Source organism: Schistocerca nitens, chromosome 2 (assembly GCF_023898315.1).
Source record: "Schistocerca nitens isolate TAMUIC-IGC-003100 chromosome 2, iqSchNite1.1, whole genome shotgun sequence".
In the NCBI taxonomy this organism is placed as follows: Eukaryota; Metazoa; Arthropoda; class Insecta; order Orthoptera; family Acrididae; genus Schistocerca; species Schistocerca nitens.
The window spans coordinates 864,603,726-864,624,869 of NC_064615.1; the positions used below are offsets into that span (position 1 = coordinate 864,603,726).

At 43.4% G+C, this 21,144-nt stretch overlaps 1 protein-coding gene across 1 annotated transcript in view; it reads right to left on the reverse strand.

Moving 5' to 3' along the window:
- LOC126235396 (protein Wnt-11b-2-like) overlaps positions 1-17,585 on the reverse strand; it is a 240,056-nt gene extending 222,471 nt beyond the window's left edge. The window contains exons 1-2 of the mRNA XM_049944118.1: positions 17,575-17,585; positions 16,932-17,176 (exon numbers count right to left, since the gene is read on the reverse strand). Of these exons, the coding sequence (XP_049800075.1) occupies positions 16,932-17,176; positions 17,575-17,585 (256 nt within the window). The remainder of the gene's footprint in view (positions 1-16,931; positions 17,177-17,574) is intronic.
- Positions 17,586-21,144: the final 3,559 nt, after the last annotated feature.

Below are 21,144 nucleotides of genomic sequence, written 5' to 3' on the forward strand. Positions count from 1 at the left end.
AAATCTCCACCCTTCCTGCTTCTGGCGGTATGCAGTCGATCCATTTGTGGTGTGGTCCCACGCAATAGACACATTACTCTTGTTTCCCCAACATCTGAACTAGCTCCATCCGAACGCACAGGAAATGGGGAAAGATGGCATCTTACCATCCCTGGGTGTCATGGTTGGAGAAAAGTTGAGGGTACACTGGGACATAGTGTGTAACTGCGCGGCGCGCTGCTGCGATTTAATTCAGCTTTTAACCACAGGTGAGTCCAGTAGCACAGTCATTGCCCTCAGCGCAAGCGTGGAAGGCCCCTCTGTGGCTCCTGGCAGGAGGCGCTATGAGAGCCGCTTCCTTACCACTGCAGGCATCTTCCCGCCCACGTGTATTGCCTGCTCCTGGCCTGACAAATTTCGACGCCGCCGCGCGATTATCATCAGTCGTGCCTTGTAACAGTCACAAAAACAACTACCCGCGGCACCTAAAGATGACGAACAGTTGTATCGGCGAAAAACTGTGCGATTTGCACGGTTTGAATCCGACGGCAACCCGAGAAGATTATTTGCGACAAATGCGTAGGGAAAGCCTGGAAAGTCACAAAAATTGGAATATTTATTCAAGTGGCTGTATGCGGTGACAGTCATGTTGTTTTCCCCATTGCTGTCTGGGGTGTCTGCAGATACGTCTTCGCAGGTTATGGGGGCTCAATTCGAAACAGGACTCATCACTGAAGACAATTTTACTCTCGTCAATGCGATTCTAGGCCGAATGTGCCAGAAACTACTGCAAATTGGATCGTCGGTGTACAGAGATCAATGGTAGTCGGCGCAAGGGGCAGTGTGAATTCAGCCCTCTTTCTGTGAGCCACGTGTTAATGGTCCTTGCGGTCACTGAAGCACCAGTTGCACGTCGGATCGACGATAACGATGAAACCTGGGCTCTGAGTGCCTCTCTGAAAATTGCTCGATCCACTGGTGTTTTCGTCTCTCGAGGTCGACAATGTTCATCATACATCAGACTCACCACCTAACTAATTAGTGGCTCCTACAATTTATTACAATGCCACATGCAGCTTAATATACAGTAGGGTTTCTTAATTCTAATGGGTAAGATGACTACGTTATTTGCTCTACCGGGAGTACAAATTATTCTTACTATTCTACTGCCACTACATCACTGCAGCGTTAAAGATGTTCGGCACACGTATAAACCTACTTTCGTGGCCGTGCTCACCGAGCTAACCCCAGTGGGAATATCCCGTGGCACTGGACTGGCCCCAAAAACTGTACTATCGCTGCAGGATCCTGAAATGTTACTTTCAAAAAATCTATTTCTACTAAACTACATCAATGACTATGTTAATAACCTAGTGCGAGACGCACCACCTTCGCAGTCAGCGACGTGGCGGATTCCGACTGTAACGGCGGTCGGCCAGTCCACGCCGCGGCGGTATAGGGTGGATGCGTTGTTAGGAAGTTTGGTAATTTTCTACTTTCATGGATTGCCCCTCAGGTATTTCCTTAGTATCTTGGTGCAAACCTCGTTCGCCAAGCTGTTAAGGATCTCACAGTTATTCTGCTATCTTAATAGGTGATGCCGAAAGTCAGCTGACACATCATCGTATGCGGGGCACTCGTAGACCACATGGTCTGGTGTGCCCTCCAAGGCGCCACAGTCACACGAAGGCACCGCCCGCTTCCCAAACCGACGTAGGTATGCCGGATAGGGTCCATGTCCTGTGAGGAAGTGCAACAGTCTTCTGCTTGGTTGAAAATCGTGTTTCAGTAGTTCTGAAATACTTGCTAGAAACTGAAATGTCGTGCCTCCACTCCCGTGTCTCCCAAGTCTCCTGCCATAATTCCCTCTCTCGTCGCTTGATCGAAATGTTGTCCCCTACCTGAACCCCCATAATTTCTGCAGTGTTTTCAAATTTCCGCCTCTTTACCCAGTACCAGGCTGCCTGCTCCCGTATTTTAATGTCAAGTGGGCAGAGCCTCATTATCGCTAACAGGGCCTCACCTGGACATGTTCTATGTGCCCCAGTTGACCTTGAAACGTCTCTGTGGAGTCGTTTCATAAGATTCTGTGCGTTCTATTCTGTCCACCTCCTGATTGCGGTTTAACTGATTACCTCTCCCATAAAGACTGAGCAAACAAAATAAGGCTTATTAAATAATATTATGTTTTTTTTTCGTGTTCCACAGGAAATCGTGACTTGTATTTATTACGTTTTTCCCTTCACCCTACCCTATGTGTGCCTGAATGTGACTGAATGAGTGTTTTTAAGTGTGGTTTCGGGTTTGTTTTGTGGGGGACGCTGAGTTGGTTGTCGTCTGTTAGGAGCAGGTGATGTTTGCTTCTCGTTTGGAGGGTAGCACAGGATGACCAACTTAGGATGCCAGTACCTGGACAGAGAGGTTTACCCCTTTTAGTCTGAGGTTGGTTTGTCTGTCAGGTTGGTGGCGGAAGCCTACCGCTCTGGTAGCTACCATTGCACCAGTAGTTAGGCGAAGCTCGGTGGAAAATGGACACTCTGCAGCTAGCGGTTGGTGAGTACAGTTCGTAGCTCCTAGAGAAGTTTTCTGCTGTTAGGAAGTAGGTCGAATTAGAACTTCCCTATGTTAAATTCATGACATATTTAAGATCTTCAGTTTAACTGAAGCGTGTGTAATTACGTATTTTCGGAAGTGGCATAATTATTGTGTTAAAAATCGGCGATGATGGTGGTTGGAATTAAAAGTGTGGAAGCTGCTTTGCTCCTTTCGGACCGTCGTGGGTATGTAGGTGGAATGATTGAATTATTGTGTTCCACTTCCCTTTTGTGTGTTTTTCCTTTTCAATTGCGCGATTCTACAATATTTTGCGAATTATTTAGTTGAACTTTTTTATTCAGGCACCAGTTATGTGTATTCATAGGATGTGCATCAAATTCAGTAATGAAATAAACTGTGCGTCCTTTATCTTTCTAATTGATGCCAGTTTTCAAATTAATTTTCTATTCCCTGATTTTCTTTTATATACGACATACAAATGCTGTTCATCTTGTTAGTTTCTTTAAAAAAATTGCATTATTATAATTCAATTCTAAATTTAATTAAACTAATAATTTCCAGTTCGGTATTTTCTTAATTGTTAGGAAGGGCTTGGGCTGGTGACGATCCTGTAATTTTTAAATTTATGATTGTCCTTGTGAAGTGGCTTAGCCAGAAATTGCGCACAAGGGTTACATCCCCATTATTCTTGGTACATAAAGTATGTCGAGCCTTGGCTAGGATCCGTTTACAGTTCTACATACATACTTTACAACCTCATGAGCGTATTCCGCTGCACTCTTCGCACAGACAAGGCGGGCACTACCCTCGTGAGCCTGCGCGTCCAAACTGCGGAGCCGCAACCCACGATCGCGGTGAAGATACTGTTGTGATATAGTTGGATCAGATAGGCCGGAAGGTGAAATCTTTTATCTGCAATTCCAATAGAATTGTTCAGTATCTTCATTAATCTCTGAGCTACAGTCTCAATTTGTGCAGCAAAGTTCCATCTCTCGTCGACGATGACGCCAAGATATCGGGCCTTCGACGCCGAAGAACTGGTGAGCCATCGTTTCTGTCGGTAGGGTTTCTGAGCAGCTGGCCGTTTACGTCGAGCGCTTGCTTTTTGATGCTGTATTCAGCCATGGAGACGGGAATAGTGACATCGTTCCTATTCAAATGTCGAGCGCTTCGCGACTACTCCAGCTGTACCCCTGAAGCCAACTAAGCGTCCTCTCTCAAATGCTGACATCTGAGTATATAGTTCACTTACGTATTTACCAGTTACTGTACCAAGTACATGGAATGAAATTCGCAAAGACTTTATACCGACATAGCGACACGTCTCCGTTTGCTATCCTTGCCAGTGAAAATTAAAAAGAAAAAGTGTGTTTCTTGCAGGTGCAACAGCGATGTCTTACTATGTGGCTCAAATCCTACTATTCATTCTGCTGGACGCTGCGCATGTGTCTATGCAGTGGTGAACTCACATCAGACCCGACGGCACACGCTAGCTGCAGCCGAGTTATCGATCATGTGGTCACAATGTAGAACAACATCCGCACTGATAAAGGTGACAGATGACCTAAAACTTGCCATGGACAGACAACAAGCGGCTATCATTTGCTTCTTAGATTTCATCAAAGCATTTGATACAGTCGACTTCGACATCTTACTAGCCAAATTTAGCGGTCTAAATTTCTCACCAAGTGCAGTGCAGTGGTTTCGCTCATACATGACGTCTCGTCAGCAACGCGTCCTGTCCGGGAATATAAAATCACATTGGCGGCAGGTAGTGTCAGGCGTTCCCCAAGGCTCAGTATTATGTCCTATACTCTTCTCTCTGTATGTCAATGATGTGTCATCGGCTCTGACCTATTGCAAATATCATATGTATGCTGATGACCTTCAGTTGTATCTAAGTGTGAAACCAAGCAATCTTAAGAAAGCTATGGAAAATTTCAACACTGACCTCCATGCACTATCAAAATAGGCACAAGACACAGGACTAAAACTAAACCCATCTAAAACCCAAGCGGTACTTGCTGGTCACTCTAAGCTCATTAGCCCAAAACATCGGGAATCCGTACCATCTTTTATCCTAAATGGAACAAATATTAACTTCTCTCCCTCAGCAAAGAGTTTGGGAGTAATAATAGACGAAAATGTAAATTGGACAGAGCACGTAACTGCGGTGTGCAAAAAAGCATCAGCATCCCTTCATGTCCTACAAAAATATAAAAAACTCTTCCCTTTCGATCTGAAAAAGAAATTAGTACAAACGCTTATACTCCCAATCATTGAAAAGAGCGATATTATCCTACAAGGCCTCTCTCAGGAAAATTCACGACGTCTGGAACTGGTTATGAATGCCTGCATCCGATATATCTGTGACGTTCGACTTTTTGATCACATTTCACCAGCATATGCAAAATTGTCCTGGCAGCGTGCAGACAAACGCAGAGATTTCCATACACTTTGTCTCAACTACTGCCTTATAAATGTACACTGTCCCTCATCTCTCTCCTCGTCCTTAACGCTTATGTCGAACAACATTGCAGAAACACGCGTTCCCATCATAACAAAATCCTCTCTGTTCCACTGCATCGCTCGTCACCTTCTACGTCCTTTACAGTAGCGGGAACCCGACTCTGGAACAATCTACCTCGTTATGTTAGAGAACATAAAAACATGTCCGGCTTCAAAAACCAGTCAGTGAGGTATCTACTTAAGCAACAGTAATGCCTTCCTCTGTACATGAATCCACTCCACCTCATTACTTCCCTCTTTCCCCCTCCTTAAATCTCCCCTCCCCATAATTCGCTATACTGGTAAACATCTACTTTACACACCAAGATATTAATGTATATATGCAGAAATCTTCATTACTATTGCCAATTTTTCTCATGTTTATCATTATTATTTGTTTTTTTATTGTTATTATCATTGCTTTTATCATGATTTGTATGTATAGCGCCGGCCACAGTGGCCGAGCGGTTCTAGGCGCTACAGTCTGGAATCGCGCGACCGCGACGGTCGCAGGTTCGACTCCTGCCTCGAGCATGGATGTGTGTGATGTCCTTAGGTTAGTTAGGTTTAAGTAGTTCTAAGTTCTAGGGGACTGATGACATCAGAAGTTAAGTCCCATAGTGCTCAGAGCCATTTCAACCATTTGTATGTATAGCACCTGTTGTAAAAATACTGCCAGCATTTACTTTATTAGGTCTTAGTTATTAGTCTTTATTCATATTGTCACTAGAGTAATCTAATTTCTTATTTACACTATTGTCACGATGTAACTCTGATGTGTGAAATGCTGCATGTGTGGAACACTGGTCCGGTGTAAGAGAGGGCCTGATGGCCCTAATCTGATCAGGTTAAATAAATAAATAAATAAACTGTTCGAAGAGATTGGCACAGGTGGTGATGTTGTGATGGGCCGCACCGAACAGGTCAGATGACACGATGTAAGACGTGTATATTTCTATTGTCTATTGTCAAATCACAATTTATGAAAGATGTTTATATTTTATTAACAGGATTAAGTAGGAATAATTAATATTTGTCATGTTGGAAATAATTCTGGTAGCAGGGAATGTCTGCACTAAAATATTGTTGGCGAGAGAGACCGCAAGTTGATATTATTTTAAAAAGGTCGGTAAAGACCGCGTATGGATACATTTTAAGAAAAGAGCGGGAAAGACCGCGCAATGATACATTTAGTAATGGTAGCAGGGATTCTCTGCACCAGAAAGCATTGTTGGCAGGAGAGACCGCACTTCAGCGTTCGTAGGAAGTGAGTAGTAAGCGAGATGTGAAGCGAGTCGGTAGCAGGTCTGAAGCGAGAGGCTGAGAGGAGCGGTGTACCTGCCAGCCACTAGCTATGATTTACAAGAGATTATAAACGGATGTACAGAGACATCAGCTAACTGTTATCATAAGAGGAACTAATATTGTTGAATTATTTTCTTTGCGAAACTCAAGACTATTGAAGGTATGTTTGCGCAATGCTTGTTGTAAGATTATTGTAAAAAGTAAGTCCCATTTGAACGTTTGTAAAATCATTTCATTACCAACAGTAAATGTTTGAAGCGTTTTCAGAATATAATTAATTTTTGCCAGCAATGTTTGCATCCACCCCAAAAATCATCAACATAAAACTTTGCAAAAATTTTATTGTTGTCAAGAAAAAGTGTAACTATGAATTACGTAACTTCAGTCAAATTAATTAAAGAATAACGTGAGCTTTGCTATTAAAGAATAACGTCAGCTTTGGTAATAAATACAGCCACTCATTATGACAGCCCACCAGCAGTTAATAGAGTATAGTAAACCAGAGTAAGTATATTCATGTCGCAGTTCGATGTAGCAGTCAGATGGCTATACAGTAACAGCAAAAAAAGGAAGGAACAGTTTTGAGTTATTGCAGGTAACGACTGAGGGCCACGACAACGACACATTCTATGTTTCGTCGAAATAATCAGAAAATAACTTTTAATAAGCAGCATTTAAATTTGTACGCGAAGATTGAGAAAGAGAATAAAGTTCAAAGGGAAGATTTCATTTGTTATTAAATGATGACTAACTGAAACCCTCAGCTGCCGACAGGTGTTGTTGACATACCTCGATGTGGACAGCTGAATATGTGTGCCCCGACCGGGACACGAACCCGGGATCTCCTGCTTACATGGCAGACGCTGTATCCATCTGAGCCACCGAGGACACAGATAAATAGCGCGACTGCAGGGACTTATCCCTTGCACGCTTCCCGTGAGACTCACATTCCCAACTGTCCACAATTCTACATATGTAAAGTACCTTATAGACATTTGCCCATCCACTCATTACTCGCGCACGCTTTGGCGATTCCCGTAAGAGTTTGGGTAACCTGTGAGCATTCGCACAGACGAAGGTCAATGGTTGGGTAGCCTTTAACTATATACAGGGTGTTACAAAAAGGTACGGCCAAATTTTCAGGAAACGTTCCTCACACACAAAGAAAGAAAATATGTTATGTGGACATGTGTCCGGAAACGCTTACTTTCCATGTTAGAGCTCATTTTATTACTTCTCTTCAAATCACATTCATCATGGAATGGAAACACACAGCATCAGAACGTACCAGCGTGACGTCAAACACTTTGTTACAGGAAATGTACAAAATATCCTCCGTTAGCGAGGATACATGCATCCACCCTCCGTCGTATGGAATCCCTGATGCGCTGATGCAGCCCTGGAGAATGGCGTATTGTATCACAGCCGTCCACAATACGAGCACGAAGAGTCTCTACATTTGGTACCGGGGTTGCGTAGACAAGGGCTTTCAAATGCCCCCATAAATGAAAGTAAAGAGGGTTGAGGTCAGAAGAGCGTGGAGGCCATGGAATTGGTCCGCCTCTACCAATCCATCGGTCACCGAATCTGTTGTTGAGAAGCGTACGAACACTTCGACTGAAATGTGCAGGAGCTCCATCGTGCATGAACCACATATTGTGTCGTACTTGTAAAGGCTCATGTTCTAGCAGCACAGGTAGAGCATCCCGTATGGAATCATGATAACGTGCTCCATTGAGCGTAGGTGGAAGAACATGGGGCCCAGTCAAGACATCACCAACAATGCCTGTACTGTGGAGCAATGAGTCGCATGTCAACACAAGCACCGAAGTCAACATTACCTTCCTTCAATTGGGCCAACTGGCGGTGAATCGAGGAAGTACAGTACATACTGTCGAAACGAAAATGAGCTCTAACATGGAAATTATGCGTTTCCGGACACATGTCCACATAACATCTTTTCTTTATTTGTGTGTGAGGAATGTTTCCTGAAAGTTTGGTCGTACCTCTTTGTAACACCCTGTATATGAAGACGGTAACTGTTCTCGAAAGAACAGAATACTGTTGATGACCGTGCAGCTTTTCCCTGGAATAAATGATGACTAACTGAAACCCTCAGCTGTCGACAGGTGTTGTTGATATACCTCGATGTGGACAGCTGAAAGTGTGTGCCCCGACTGGGACACGAACCCGGGATCTCCTGCTTAAATGGCAGATTCTCTATCCATCTGAGCCACCGAGGACACAGATGAATAGCGCGACTGCAGGGACAGTTGGGAATGTGAGTCTCACGGGAAGGGTGCAAGGGATAAGTCCCTGCAGTCGCGCTATTCACCTGTGTCTTCGGTGCAGTGTGCGATTTGCAGGGGGGGATGGGGGGGGGATTTCCTCCCTTCTGCATCAGACCATCCCCTCCTCTGGTTTTAGTTTATGCATCCCAACCTGGGATATGTATTTCCCACGCACTGGAGTAAAACTTTACATATAATTTAAATTTGTGGAGCCGAACACTGAAAGTTTTTATTACAGTCTTACTATTAATACTATTAATATGTTTGCAGTAGTTAAGCACTTCAAAGCATTTAGAACTAAATCAGAATTCTCATGTTGTCATTGTTGCTTTCGTCTAAGGTGCGTCATCCGTTTACTTGCGAGCTTGCGAGGGAAGTTGTGTGGCAGTCATACCACAGCAGTCGTACCGCAGAGTTGGGTGAGCTGGGGCCTCAAAGTCCCACCCCGGGCCCTGACACAGGGTGGTGACCGGCCCGGTACCTGTGCGAACATTTACCGTTAGGCCAACTTCTGGCCTGGGACGAAAGCACATATTACTAAAAAACGCACCATCGTCTGCTTCTAGTTCCTAGGATACTATTTCGTGGACCTTCTTTAAATACTCTTTTCTTCCATCATCGTTTTCTTTTCCTTTGGTTTTCATTTCCGTTGTTAGCTGCATGTGCAAGTACCAAGTAGGCCGCCGCTGCGATACTTATCATCCTTTATACTGCAAGACCGACACACGTGTGGCACAAATTCTGTTGCTTTGGTATAAATTAACCTGCCGCATGCAACATCCGCCGCAAGATGTTGCCTGTTGTAGCATGCTACAAGACGACACACGCCACATTTCCGTAGCATGCCACAATGTTGCAAGACGTCGCCCCAGCGTAAACGAAGCTTTAGAGCCAGGTCTGTATTGTATGGCGGATGTTATGTGTTGTGTACGAACTAAAGCCTGCAATCAGATCCAAATGTCGTGTAAAACTGTGAAGAAGTGTCATCCTGCAACAAGATAACGCTCGCCCACATTCTGCCAAACGGACAGCCGACGCAATAAAGGAGTTGAGATTCGAGGTGCTGGAACATCCACCTTACAGTACAGACCTGGCTCCAAGTGATTTTCACATGTTTGGACCCTTAACGGAAGCACTACAGGGAAGAAGATTTGAAAGTGATGAAGACGTCATTGCTGCGGTGCAAAATTGGTTACAGATGCAACCGAAAAACGTATTTTCTGATGAAATAAAAAAAACTCGTAAAACGTCGGGAAAACTGCATTGAACTCCAGCGAGTTTACGTAGAAAAATAACGCATGTTTCACTTTTCTATCATCAGAATAAGTACAGATTTTCACAAATGTGCCTTTACTTTTTGAATTCCCGTCGTATACCTGTATATAGATGATTTTGCTTCCCCCATGAACCATGGACCTTGCCGTTGGTGGGGAGGCTTGCGTGCCTCAGCGATACAGATGGCCGTACCGTAGGTGCAACCACAACGGAGGGGTATCTGTTGAGAGGCCAGACAAACATGTGGTTCCTGAAGAGGGGCAGCAGCCTTTTCAGTAGTTGCAGGGGCAACAGTCTGGATGATTGACTGATCTGGCCTTGTAACATTAACCAAAACGGCCTTGCTGTGCTGGTACTGCGAACGGCTGAAAGCAAGGGGAAACTACAGCCGTAATTTTTCCCGAGGACATGCAGCTTTACTGTATGATTAAATGATGATGGCGTCCTCTTGGGTAAAATATTCCGGAGGTAAAATAGTCCCCCATTCGGATCTCCGGGCGGGGACTAATCAAGAGGACGTCGTTATCAGGAGAAAGAAAATTGGCATTCTACGGATCGGAGGGTGGAATGTCAGATACCTTAATCGGGCAGGTAGGTTAGAAAATTTAAAAAGGGAAATGGATAGGTTAAAGTTAGATATAGTGGGAATTAGTGAAGTTCGGTGGCAGGAGGAACAAGACTTTTGGTCAGGTGATTACAGGGTTATAAATACAAAATCAAATAGGGGTAATGCAGGAGTAGGTTTAATAATGAATAAAAAAATAGGAGTGCGGGTTAGCTACTACAAACAGCATAGTGAACGCATTATTGTGACCAAGATAGACACGAAGCCCTTGTCTACTACAGTAGTACAAGTTTATACGCCAACTAGCTCTGCAGATGATGAAGAAATAGATGAAATGTATGACGAGATAAAAGAAATTATTCAGGTAGTGAAGGGAGACGAAAATTTAATAGTCATGGGTGACTGGAATTCGTCAGTAGGAAAAGGGAGAGAAGGAAACATAGTAGGTGAATATGGATTGGGGGGAAGAAATGAAAGAGGAAGCCGCTTTGTAGAATTTTGCACAGAGCATGACTTAATCATAGCTAACACTTGGTTCAAGAATCATAAAAGAAGGTTGTATACCTGGAAGAATCCTGGAGATACTAATAGGTATCAGATAGATTATATAATGGTAAGACAGAGATTTAGGAACCAGGTTTTAAATTGTAAGACATTTCCAGGGGCAGATGTGGATTCTGACCACAATCTATTGGTTATGAACTGCAGATTGAAACTGAAGAAACTACAAAAAGGTGGGAATTTAAGAAGATGGGACCTGGATAAACTGAAAGAACGAGAGGTTGTAGAGAGTTTCAGGGAGAGCATAAGGGAACAATTGACAGGAATGGGGGAAAGAAATACAGTAGAAGAAGAATGGGTAGCTCTGAGGGATGAAGTAGTGAAGGCAGCAGAGGATCAACTAGGTAAAAAGACGAGAGCTAATAGAAATCCTTGGGTAACAGAAGAAATATTGAATTTAATTGATGAAAGGAGAAAATATAAAAATGCAGTAAATGAAGTAGGCAAAAAGGAATACAAACGTCTCAAAAATGAGATCGACAGGAAGTGCAAAATGGCTAAGCAGGCATGGCTAGAGGACAAATGTTAGGATGTGGAGGCTTGTCTCACTAGGGGTAAGATAGATACTGCCTACAGGAAAATTAAAGAGACCTTTGGAGAGAAGAGAACCAATTGTATGAATATCAAGAGCTCAGATGGCAACCCAGTTCTAAGCAAAGAAGGGAAGGCAGAAAGGTGGAAGGAGTATACAGAGGGTTTATACAAGGGCGATGTACTTGAGGACAATATTATGGAAATGGAAGAGGATGTAGATGAAGATGAAATGGGAGATAAGATACTGCGTGAAGAGTTTGACAGAGCACTGAAAGACCTGAGTCGAAACAAGGCCCCGGGAGTAGACAACATTCCGTTAGAACTACTGATGGCCTTGGGAGAGCCAGTCATGACAAAACTCTACCATCTGGTGAGCAAGATGTATGAGACAGGCGAAATACCCACAGACTTCAAGAAGAATATAATAATTCCAATCCCAAAGAAAGCAGGTGTTGATAGATGTGAAAATTACCGCACTATCAGTTTAATAAGTCACAGCTGCAAAATACTAACGCGAATTCTTTACAGACGAATGGAAAAACTGGTGGAAGCGGACCTCGGGGAAGATCAGTTTGGATTCCGTAGAAATGTTGGAACACGTGAGGCAATACTAACCTTACGACTTATCTTAGAAGAAAGATTAAGGAAAGGCAAACCTACGTTTCTAGCATTTGTAGACTTAGAGAAAGCTTTTGACAACGTTAACTGGAATACTCTGTTTCAAATTCTGAAGGTGGCAGGGGTAAAATACAAGGAGCGAAAGGCTATTATAATTTGTACAGAAACCAGATGGCAGTTATAAGAGTCGAGGGGCATGAAAGGGAAGTAGTGGTTGGGAAAGGAGTGAGACAGGGTTGTAGCCTCTCCCCGATGTTATTCAATCTGTATATTGAGCAAGCAGTAAAGGAAACAAAAGAAAAATTCGGAGTAGGTATTAAAGCCCATGGAGAAGAAATAAAAACTTTGAGGTTCGCCGATGACATTGTAATTCTGTCAGAGACAGCAAAGGACTTGGAAGAGCAGCTGACCGGAATGGACAGTGTCTTGAAAGGAGGATATAAGATGAACATCAACAAAAGCAAAACGAGGATAATGGAATGTAGTCAAATTAAATCGGGTGATGCTGAGTGGATTAGATTAGGAAATGAGACACTTAAAGTAGTAAAGGAGTTTTGCTATTTAGGGAGTAAAATAACTGATGATGGTCGAAGTAGAGAGGATATAAAATGTAGACTGGCAATGGCAAGGAAATCGTTTCTGAAGAAGAGGAATTTGTTAACATCGAGTTGTAAGTAGGCTGTTTAGGTTTTTTTATTGGTAACGCCACCTCTGTATGAAAATCACTGGCTGTGCTGTGTGCAGTCTGTGGCTGTTTTGCATTGTTGTAATACTCGCCATTGTAGTGTTAGGCAGCTGGCTGTGAACAGCGCGTAGCGTTGGGCAGTTGGAGGTGAGCCGCCAGCAGTGATGAATGTGGGGAGAGAGATGGCGGAGTTTTGAAATTTGTCATGAACTGCTATATTTATAAATGATGATATCAGATGAACATCAACAAAAACAAAACGAGGATAATGGAATGTAGTCAAATTAAATCGGGTGATGCTGAGGGGATTAGATTAGGAAATGAGACACTTAAAGTAGTAAAGGAGTTTTGCTATTTAGGGAGTAAAATAACTGATGATGGTCGAAGTAGAGAGGATATAAAATGTAGACTGGCAATGGCAAGGAAAGCGTTTCTGAAGAAGAGAAATTTGTTAACATCGAGTATAGATTTAAGTGTCAGGAAGTCGTTTCTGAAAGTATTTGTATGGAGTGTAGCCATGTATGGAAGTGAAACATGGACGATAACCAGTTTGGACAAGAAGAGTGTTGTGTCGATTCCCTAAGGTCTCGACACAATGAGTGGCTAGGTGCACGCGAAACTAACGCAGACGGGCGTAAATTCTGAAACAGGAGACTGGATGAAAAACTATAAAGAAAAGAACGTATTGGGTAGATTACTTAACTTTTAATGATGTTCTTCTTGTTGAACTACATCTCTTGCATAGTAGTAAGCAATTAGCAATGATACACATGGCGCCTTGCTAGGTAGTAGCGATGGACTAGCTGAAGGCTATTTAATCTGTCTCTCGGCAAATGAGAGGAAGACGTGAAACGTCTTGTCGCAAGCTATGTCGTCCGTACAACTGGGGCGAGGTCATGTCCGTGTCTTGTGACCTGCCATGTGGTGGCGCTAGGATTGCGAGTACACAGTGGCGACACGCGGGTCCGACATGTACTACAGGACCGCGGCCGATTTAAGTTACCACCTAGCAAGTGTGGTGTCTAGCGGTGACACCACAAAGAGAATAGAAGCTTTCGAAATGTGGTGCTACAGAAGAATGCTGAAGATAAGGTGGGTAGATCACGTAACTAATGAGGAGGTATTGAATAGGATTGGGGAGAAGAGAAGTTTGTGGCACAACTTGACTAGAAGAAGGGATCGGTTGGTAGGACATGTTTTGAGGCATCAAGGGATCACAAATTTAGCATTGGAGGGTAGCGTGGAGGGTAAAAATCGTAGAGGGAGACCAAGAGATGAATACACTAAGCAGATTCAGAAGGATGTAGGTTGCAGTAGGTACTGGGAGATGAAGAAGCTTGCACAGGATAGAGTAGCATGGAGAGCTGCATCAAACCAGTCTGAGGACTGAAGACCATAACAACAACAACAGATGATTTTGTAAATAAGCTTTACCTATAATGTACTTTTAAAGATATAACAAGGGATGGCTTTTCTGATAGTGCATACGCGTGAATAGTGAGTTTCGGCATTAACATCTATTTATAAATAACTGTTTAACCATGGGTAACGCCACGGTTCAGGCTAGTAACATATGTAATCATACTAACCCCCTAAGACATCCCCCCCACTGGTAAAAGCACAAATCGCACACTGCCTCGGTGGCTCAGATGGATGCCGGCACGGTAGCTCAGCGTGTCCGGTCAGAGGGTTCAACTGCCCTCTGTAATAAAAAAAAACTGAGTTAATCGACTAACAACGAACTTAAACGGATGTTTTCCGACGTCCGCCCCGAGCAGATGCAACGAACAAAAGCGAACAAAATGAGACTAAAAAAAAAAAATAGCCGGCACGGTAGCTCAGCGTGTTCGGTCAGAGGGATAGCTGCCCTCTGTAATAAAAAAAACTGAGTTAACAGATCAAAAACGAACTTGAAGGGGTGTCTTGCGACATCCGCCCTAATCAGATGCAACGAACGGAAACGAACAAAATGGAAAAGCCGGGACGGCAAATCAGCGTGTTCGGTCAGAGAGCCGGTTGGCCTCTGTAATAAAAAAACTGAGTGGAAGGATCAACCACCGAACTTGAACAGGATGTCTTGCGACGTCCGCAACGACCAAACACAACGATCAATAACGAACAAAATGAAAAAAAAAGATGGATAGAGCGTCTGCCATGTAAGCAGGAGATCCCGGGTTCGAGTCCCGGTCGGGGCACACATTTTCAGCTGTCCACATCGAGGTATATCAACAACACCTGACGGCAGCTGAGGGTTTCAGTTAGTCAGCATTTATTCCAGGGAAAAGCTGTACGGTCATCAAACAGTGTCCAAGGAATAGAAAAGCAACTGGAATCACTCAACAGAGGAAAGTCCACCGGACCTGACGGGATACCAATTCGATTCTACACTGAGTACGCGAAAGAACTTTCCCCCCTTCTAACAACCGTGTACCGCAAGTCTCTAGAGGAACTGAAGGTTCCAAATGATTAGAAAAGAGCACAGGTAGTCCCAGTCTTCAAGAAGGGTCGTCGAGCAGATGCGCAAAACTATACACCTATACCTCTGACGTCGATCTACTGTTGAATTTTAGAACATGTTTTTTGCTCGAGTATCATGTCGTTTTTGGAAAGCCAGAATCTACTCTGTAGGAATAAACATCGATTCCGGAAACAGCGATCGTGTGAGACCCAACTCGCTTTATTTGTTCATGAGACCCAGAAAATATTAGATACAGGCTCCCAGGTAGATGCTATTTTCCTTGACTTCCGGACGGCGTTCGATACAGTTCCGCACTGTCGCCTGATAAACAAAGTAAGAGCCTACGGAATATCAGACCAGCTGTGTGGCTGGATTGAAGAATTTTTAGCAAACAGAACACAGCATGTTGTTATCAATGGAGAGACGTCTACAGACGTTAAAGTAACCTCTGGCGTGCCACAGGGGAGTGTTCTGGGACCATTGCTTTTCACAATATATATAAATGACCTAGTAGATAGTGTCGGAAGTTCCATGCGGCTTTTCGCGGATGATGCTGTAGTATGCAGAGGAGTTGCAGCGTTAGAAAATTGTAGCGAAATGCAGGAAGATCTGCAGCGGATAGGCACTTGGTGCAGGGAGTGGCAACTGACCCTTAACATAGACAAATGTAATGTATTGCGAATACATAGAAAGAAGAATCCTTTATTATATGATTATATGATAGCGGAACAAACACTGGTAGCAGTTACTTCTGTAAAATATCTGGGAGTATGCGTGCGGAACGATTTGAAGTGGAATGATCATATAAAATTAATTGTTGGTAAGGCGGGTGCCAGGTTGAGATTCATTGGGTGAGTCCTTAGAAAATGTAGTCCATCAACAAAGGAGGTGGCTTACAAAACACTCGTTCGACCTACAGCTGAGTATTGCTCATCAATGTGGGATCCGTACCAGATCGGGTTGACGGAGGAGATAGAGAAGATCCAAAGAAGAGCGGCGCGTTTCGTCACAGGGTTATTGGGTAACCGTGATAGCGTTACGGAGATGTTTAGCAAACTCAAGTGGCAGACTCTGCAAGAGAGGCGCTCTGCATCGCAGTGTAGCTTGCTCGCCAGGTTTCGAGAGGGTGCGTTTCTGGGTGAGGTATCGAATATATTGCTTCCCCCTACTTATACCTCCCAAGGAGATCACGAATGTAAAATTAGAGACATTCGAGCGCGCACGGAGGCTTTCAGATAGTCGTTCTTCCCGCGAACCGTACGCGACTGGAACAGAAAAGGGAGGTAATGACAGTGGCAGGTAAAGTGCCCTCCGCCACACACCGTTGTGTGGCTTGCGGAGTATAAATGTAGATGTAGATGTAGAGTATTCTGTTCTTTCAAGAAACAGTTACTGTCTTCATATATATCATTTGTTATTATTAAGCAAGAGATAGAAATCCTGAGGGAAGCTTTCATAGGTTATTGTAAAAGGGAAGGTTATCATTAACAGAAGAGGTATAGAGGAGACGGTTACTGCGTAATAACAGAAGAGGTATAGAGGAGACGGGATGGGTTTCAACGATGTCTAAGAGAGATGAAGAGAGCAGGGGCTGACCTGTGGTGAGGTCCCTGGAGAAGGCGGGCGCGCTGTTGACGGAGGAGCAGTTCCAGCGGCGGTCGGCGAACAGCGCTTGGCAGGTGGCGGCGGCGAGGGCGGCGGCTCGCGCCACGTGCGGCATCGCCTCGCCGTCCGCCGAGCGGCACAGCCGCGCCTGCCGCCGCGCCAGCCCCAGCGAGGCCCGCGCACGCCGGCACGCGCCGCTCACCGACCACGCGCCCGCCGGCGCCCGCCCCAACGCCCTGTCAACATAGAATGCACGAGTTCACGGCCGGTACTTCCTATATTGATGACGTTTGTACGAGGGTCACTCCAAAAGAAATGCCACTATTTTTTTTAAAATGCAGTTTCCATTCGGCACGTGTGAAAGTTTTACAGTGTGTAGATACATCCTTCCCCCTTGTTTTCAAACTTAGTTCAACCCAAGGTTACTAGATAATAAGGTTGGGCGGTAAGCGCTCTGCTCTGCCACTGGCTGGCCTAGTGACGTCAGCGTGGAAGAGACGACACGGGATGCGCGGTTTACGTCAAGTTTTTGGCGGAAGATTTTGTTTATACCAGAATTGAGATGTCTAAACTACTTTTCTGCTGCTAAAATATTACAGTTAAAACTGATGAGTTATATTCTTTCGCAGCTTACGCCTTACACATCGGTAAAATATCAGATCACAACCACACTGACACACACTTGAAATTCGAAACCTCAGCTCAAATAAATCAGAAACTATTCATTTAATCGCATTGAAATGAATTTACGTAAGAGCTCGAAGTTGCACACACTTGTTTCTAAGAACAGCATTCCTTCTTTCTAATGCCGCTGCAGTATTCATCAATGTAACTTTATCTGTGTCCGAAAAAAAAAAGGTCATCTGTACATGTGCTCTTATTATAATGTTTCTTATTTGGTGACAGCTTTTCCAGAGTTTCCAAAGATCTCTAATGTAGTTCTCGTTTCTTATACCGTTTGGTTCTGTCTTCTGTTGCGGCTGACACATTGACAGTCGCACTGCTGCACGGCAAATTGCACGAAGGAACTGCATCTGGCTTCAGCATTCTTTTTCGGGGCGAATTAAGCAATTTATACTGTAAATCCCTTAAGTAATCTGTTTCTGCGAAATGACGAGAGCATATTCGTGCATGCGCAACATTTACACTTTCTTTCCTACAATATTTCGACAACCATAGTTTTTGTAACGCTTCATTACGCCAGAAACTGTGATATTATTACGTCAGTTCCCTTTGTGCTCCGGTTGTAGGAAAAACAACCCGCAACAGCACAGCCTGGCATTGTAAAAAATTAATTTTCTCACTCACTTGTAGATTGTCAAATAAGAATTTCACAGGACGAACCATAAACTATAGAGCTGGCGAACACAATTTTGATCCCGCTGTCCACTGTCGCTAACTATTTCAGTTCCGAATCAAATATCAATTACAGCAAAAACCGTAACACTCCCGAATGTTTCCGCTGTTGAGTGAGTACCTCAGAAGAAAGAACTCAATCAAAATACTCCTTCAAACACAATACAACAAAAACAATCACACACAATTCGAACTGTGCACTGTTTGGCACAGCTGCTTCCACCATGACGTCATGCGCACAACTGAGAAAACACGTTGCTTTCTGAGCATCGCTTTCTGTGCCCTCCTCGTTCACCCTGTTCCCGTGAGTGGCGCCGTCACAGCATGTCTTCAAGATGGCTGCTACACTTGACGCTCGTCAGAAGGTTAGATTAGATTAGTTTTTCGTTCCATAGATCCGTGCTGAGGAGACCCTAGTGGATATGGAACATGTCGTTTTTTTTTTTTTTTTTAAAGCTGAAATAACAAGACTAATAGTATGAATGTATACAATACATCATTTGTTTCTATTAAGAAATTCGTCAATGGAGTAGAAGGAGTTGGCCACTAGTAAGTCTTTCAGGCTCCTTTTAAACTGATCTTTATTTGTAATTAAATTTTTTATGTTTGCTGGCAAATTATTGGAGATGAGTGTTCCTGAGTAGTGGACCCCTTTTTGAACTAAAGTAAGTACTTTTAAGTTCTTGTGCAGATCATTTATGTTCCTGATGTTGTATGTATGAACTGAGCTGTTTGTTGGAAAAAGAGATATATTATTTAGGACAAATTTCATTCAGGAGTAAATATATTGAGAGGCAGTAGTTAGTATAGCCAGTTCTTTGAAGAGGTTTCTACAGGACGCCCGTGAATTTACAGCACAAATAATATGTATTACACGCTTTTGGACTCTGAAAACTTTTGTTTCACTTGAAGAGTTACCCCAAAATATTATGCCATATGACATTATGGAATGAAAGTAGGCAAAGTATGCAAGCTTTTTCAGTTTTATGTCGCCTATGCACTCGAAATGCAAATACAGATTTGCTAAGGCGTTTCTGCAGTTCTATGGTGTGCTCCTCCCAACTGAATTTATTATCAAGTTGTAATCCCAGTAATTTAAGACTTCAACCTCTTCTATCTGCTCTTCTTCGTACTTTATGCATATGCTGGGCTGAAACCTCTTACAGGTTCTGAATTGCATATAGTGAGTCTTTTCGAAGTTTAATGTCATTGAGTTGGCTTTAAACCATTCATTAATATCCATGAAAATATCATTAGCAGATCTTTCTAGAACTACTCTTGACATACTATTTATTGCAATACTTGTGTCATCTGCAAACAAAACGAACTCAGCTTCTGGCAGTATAACTGATGAGAGATCATTAATGTACACAAGAAATAGCAATGGCCCTAAGATGGATCCTTGTGGGACACCACATGTAATTTCTTCCCATTCTGATGATGACTGATGACTTAATTCACTAGTCCCTTGCACTGACACCCTTTGTTTCCTGTTAGCGAGATATGACTTGAACCATTTTGCAGCACTGCCCGTGACACCATAGAATTCTAATCTATTTAAAAGGATGTTGTGGTTCACACAATCGAATGCCTTTGACAAATCACAGAAAATACCTGCTGTTTGTAACTTGTTATTTAATGAATTAAGTACATTTTCACTGTAGGTGTAAATAGCCTTCTGGATATCAGAACCCTTCAGAAATTCAAACTGTGTTCTTGATAGTATGTTATTTGTGCTGACATAGAATTCCTGTGCTGTGAAAAAGAGACAGTGGGAAACAACCACAAGAAGTTGAAAAAGGTGTATGGAGATGCTGCTGTCGATCGCAGTACAGTTAGTCGGTGGGCAAGCAGGTTACGTGATGAAAGCGGGCACGGTAATATTGAGGATTGTCCTCGCAGCGGCAGGCCTCGTACTGCACACACTCCAGACAATGTGCAGAGACTTAACGAAGTGGTAACTCCTGACAGACGCATCACAGTGAACTAATTGTCACGCTACGTTGGGATAGGGGAAGGAAGGGTTTGCAGAATACTGTGAAAGGGTACAGTACCGCCCGATGTTGAAAATAGGTACAACATTCTTCGTTATTCTTGTCAGTACAGCATATTTTTTCTAATAATAACTCAATTTCAATTAATACAGCGAAGCCGGATACCAGTGTGGGAAAGAATGACAATTTATTTATTTAATTGATCACATGTGCACTCCCTCAAAATAAATCCCTACATCCAGTTTGGTGAGATCTGTGAAATGAATGAATGTATGGTCGTCTGCTAACCGCAGATAGTGAATGTGAATATATGATCATCTTTGAGACGATCCTTTGGCCACCTTTGGTGGAACCAAAGAGATGAAATTTACCGGAGCTTTGAGCGCCTGAAATGTGGCTGACCAATACGGTAGCAAGGTGCTCCCCCACTTCGGCAGAGGTGCGAGAGGACCTGAAGAACGGCCATCTTTCAGCACTCTGCCGCTGGATCTAGTGTTGGTAAGACCTGTCTTACGTGTGCTCCGTAAAGAGTGGAGACATGGTATGCATGTGAAATACTTAAGAGTAGTTTGGAATAATAATTTCTCTATTTCAGGAACTTTTGTGGGGAGAATTAAATGTCAGGCAGGTAATATTAAGGGGATCATAGTAATCTTCGGAAGTGACCAACGGTCACAGTGAAACCACGTGCAGCAATAAGTTGAAATACTTCCGAGTGCTTAAGTTAAGCTGAATTACTAGCGCGTGTACTATAAGTTGGAAATATTTAAGAAATGGCGTGTGCAGGACTTGAAATTAGAGACGAGTACCTCCACGAGGTGAGTACTGTGTGAGTCTCAATCTTTGTATGAGAC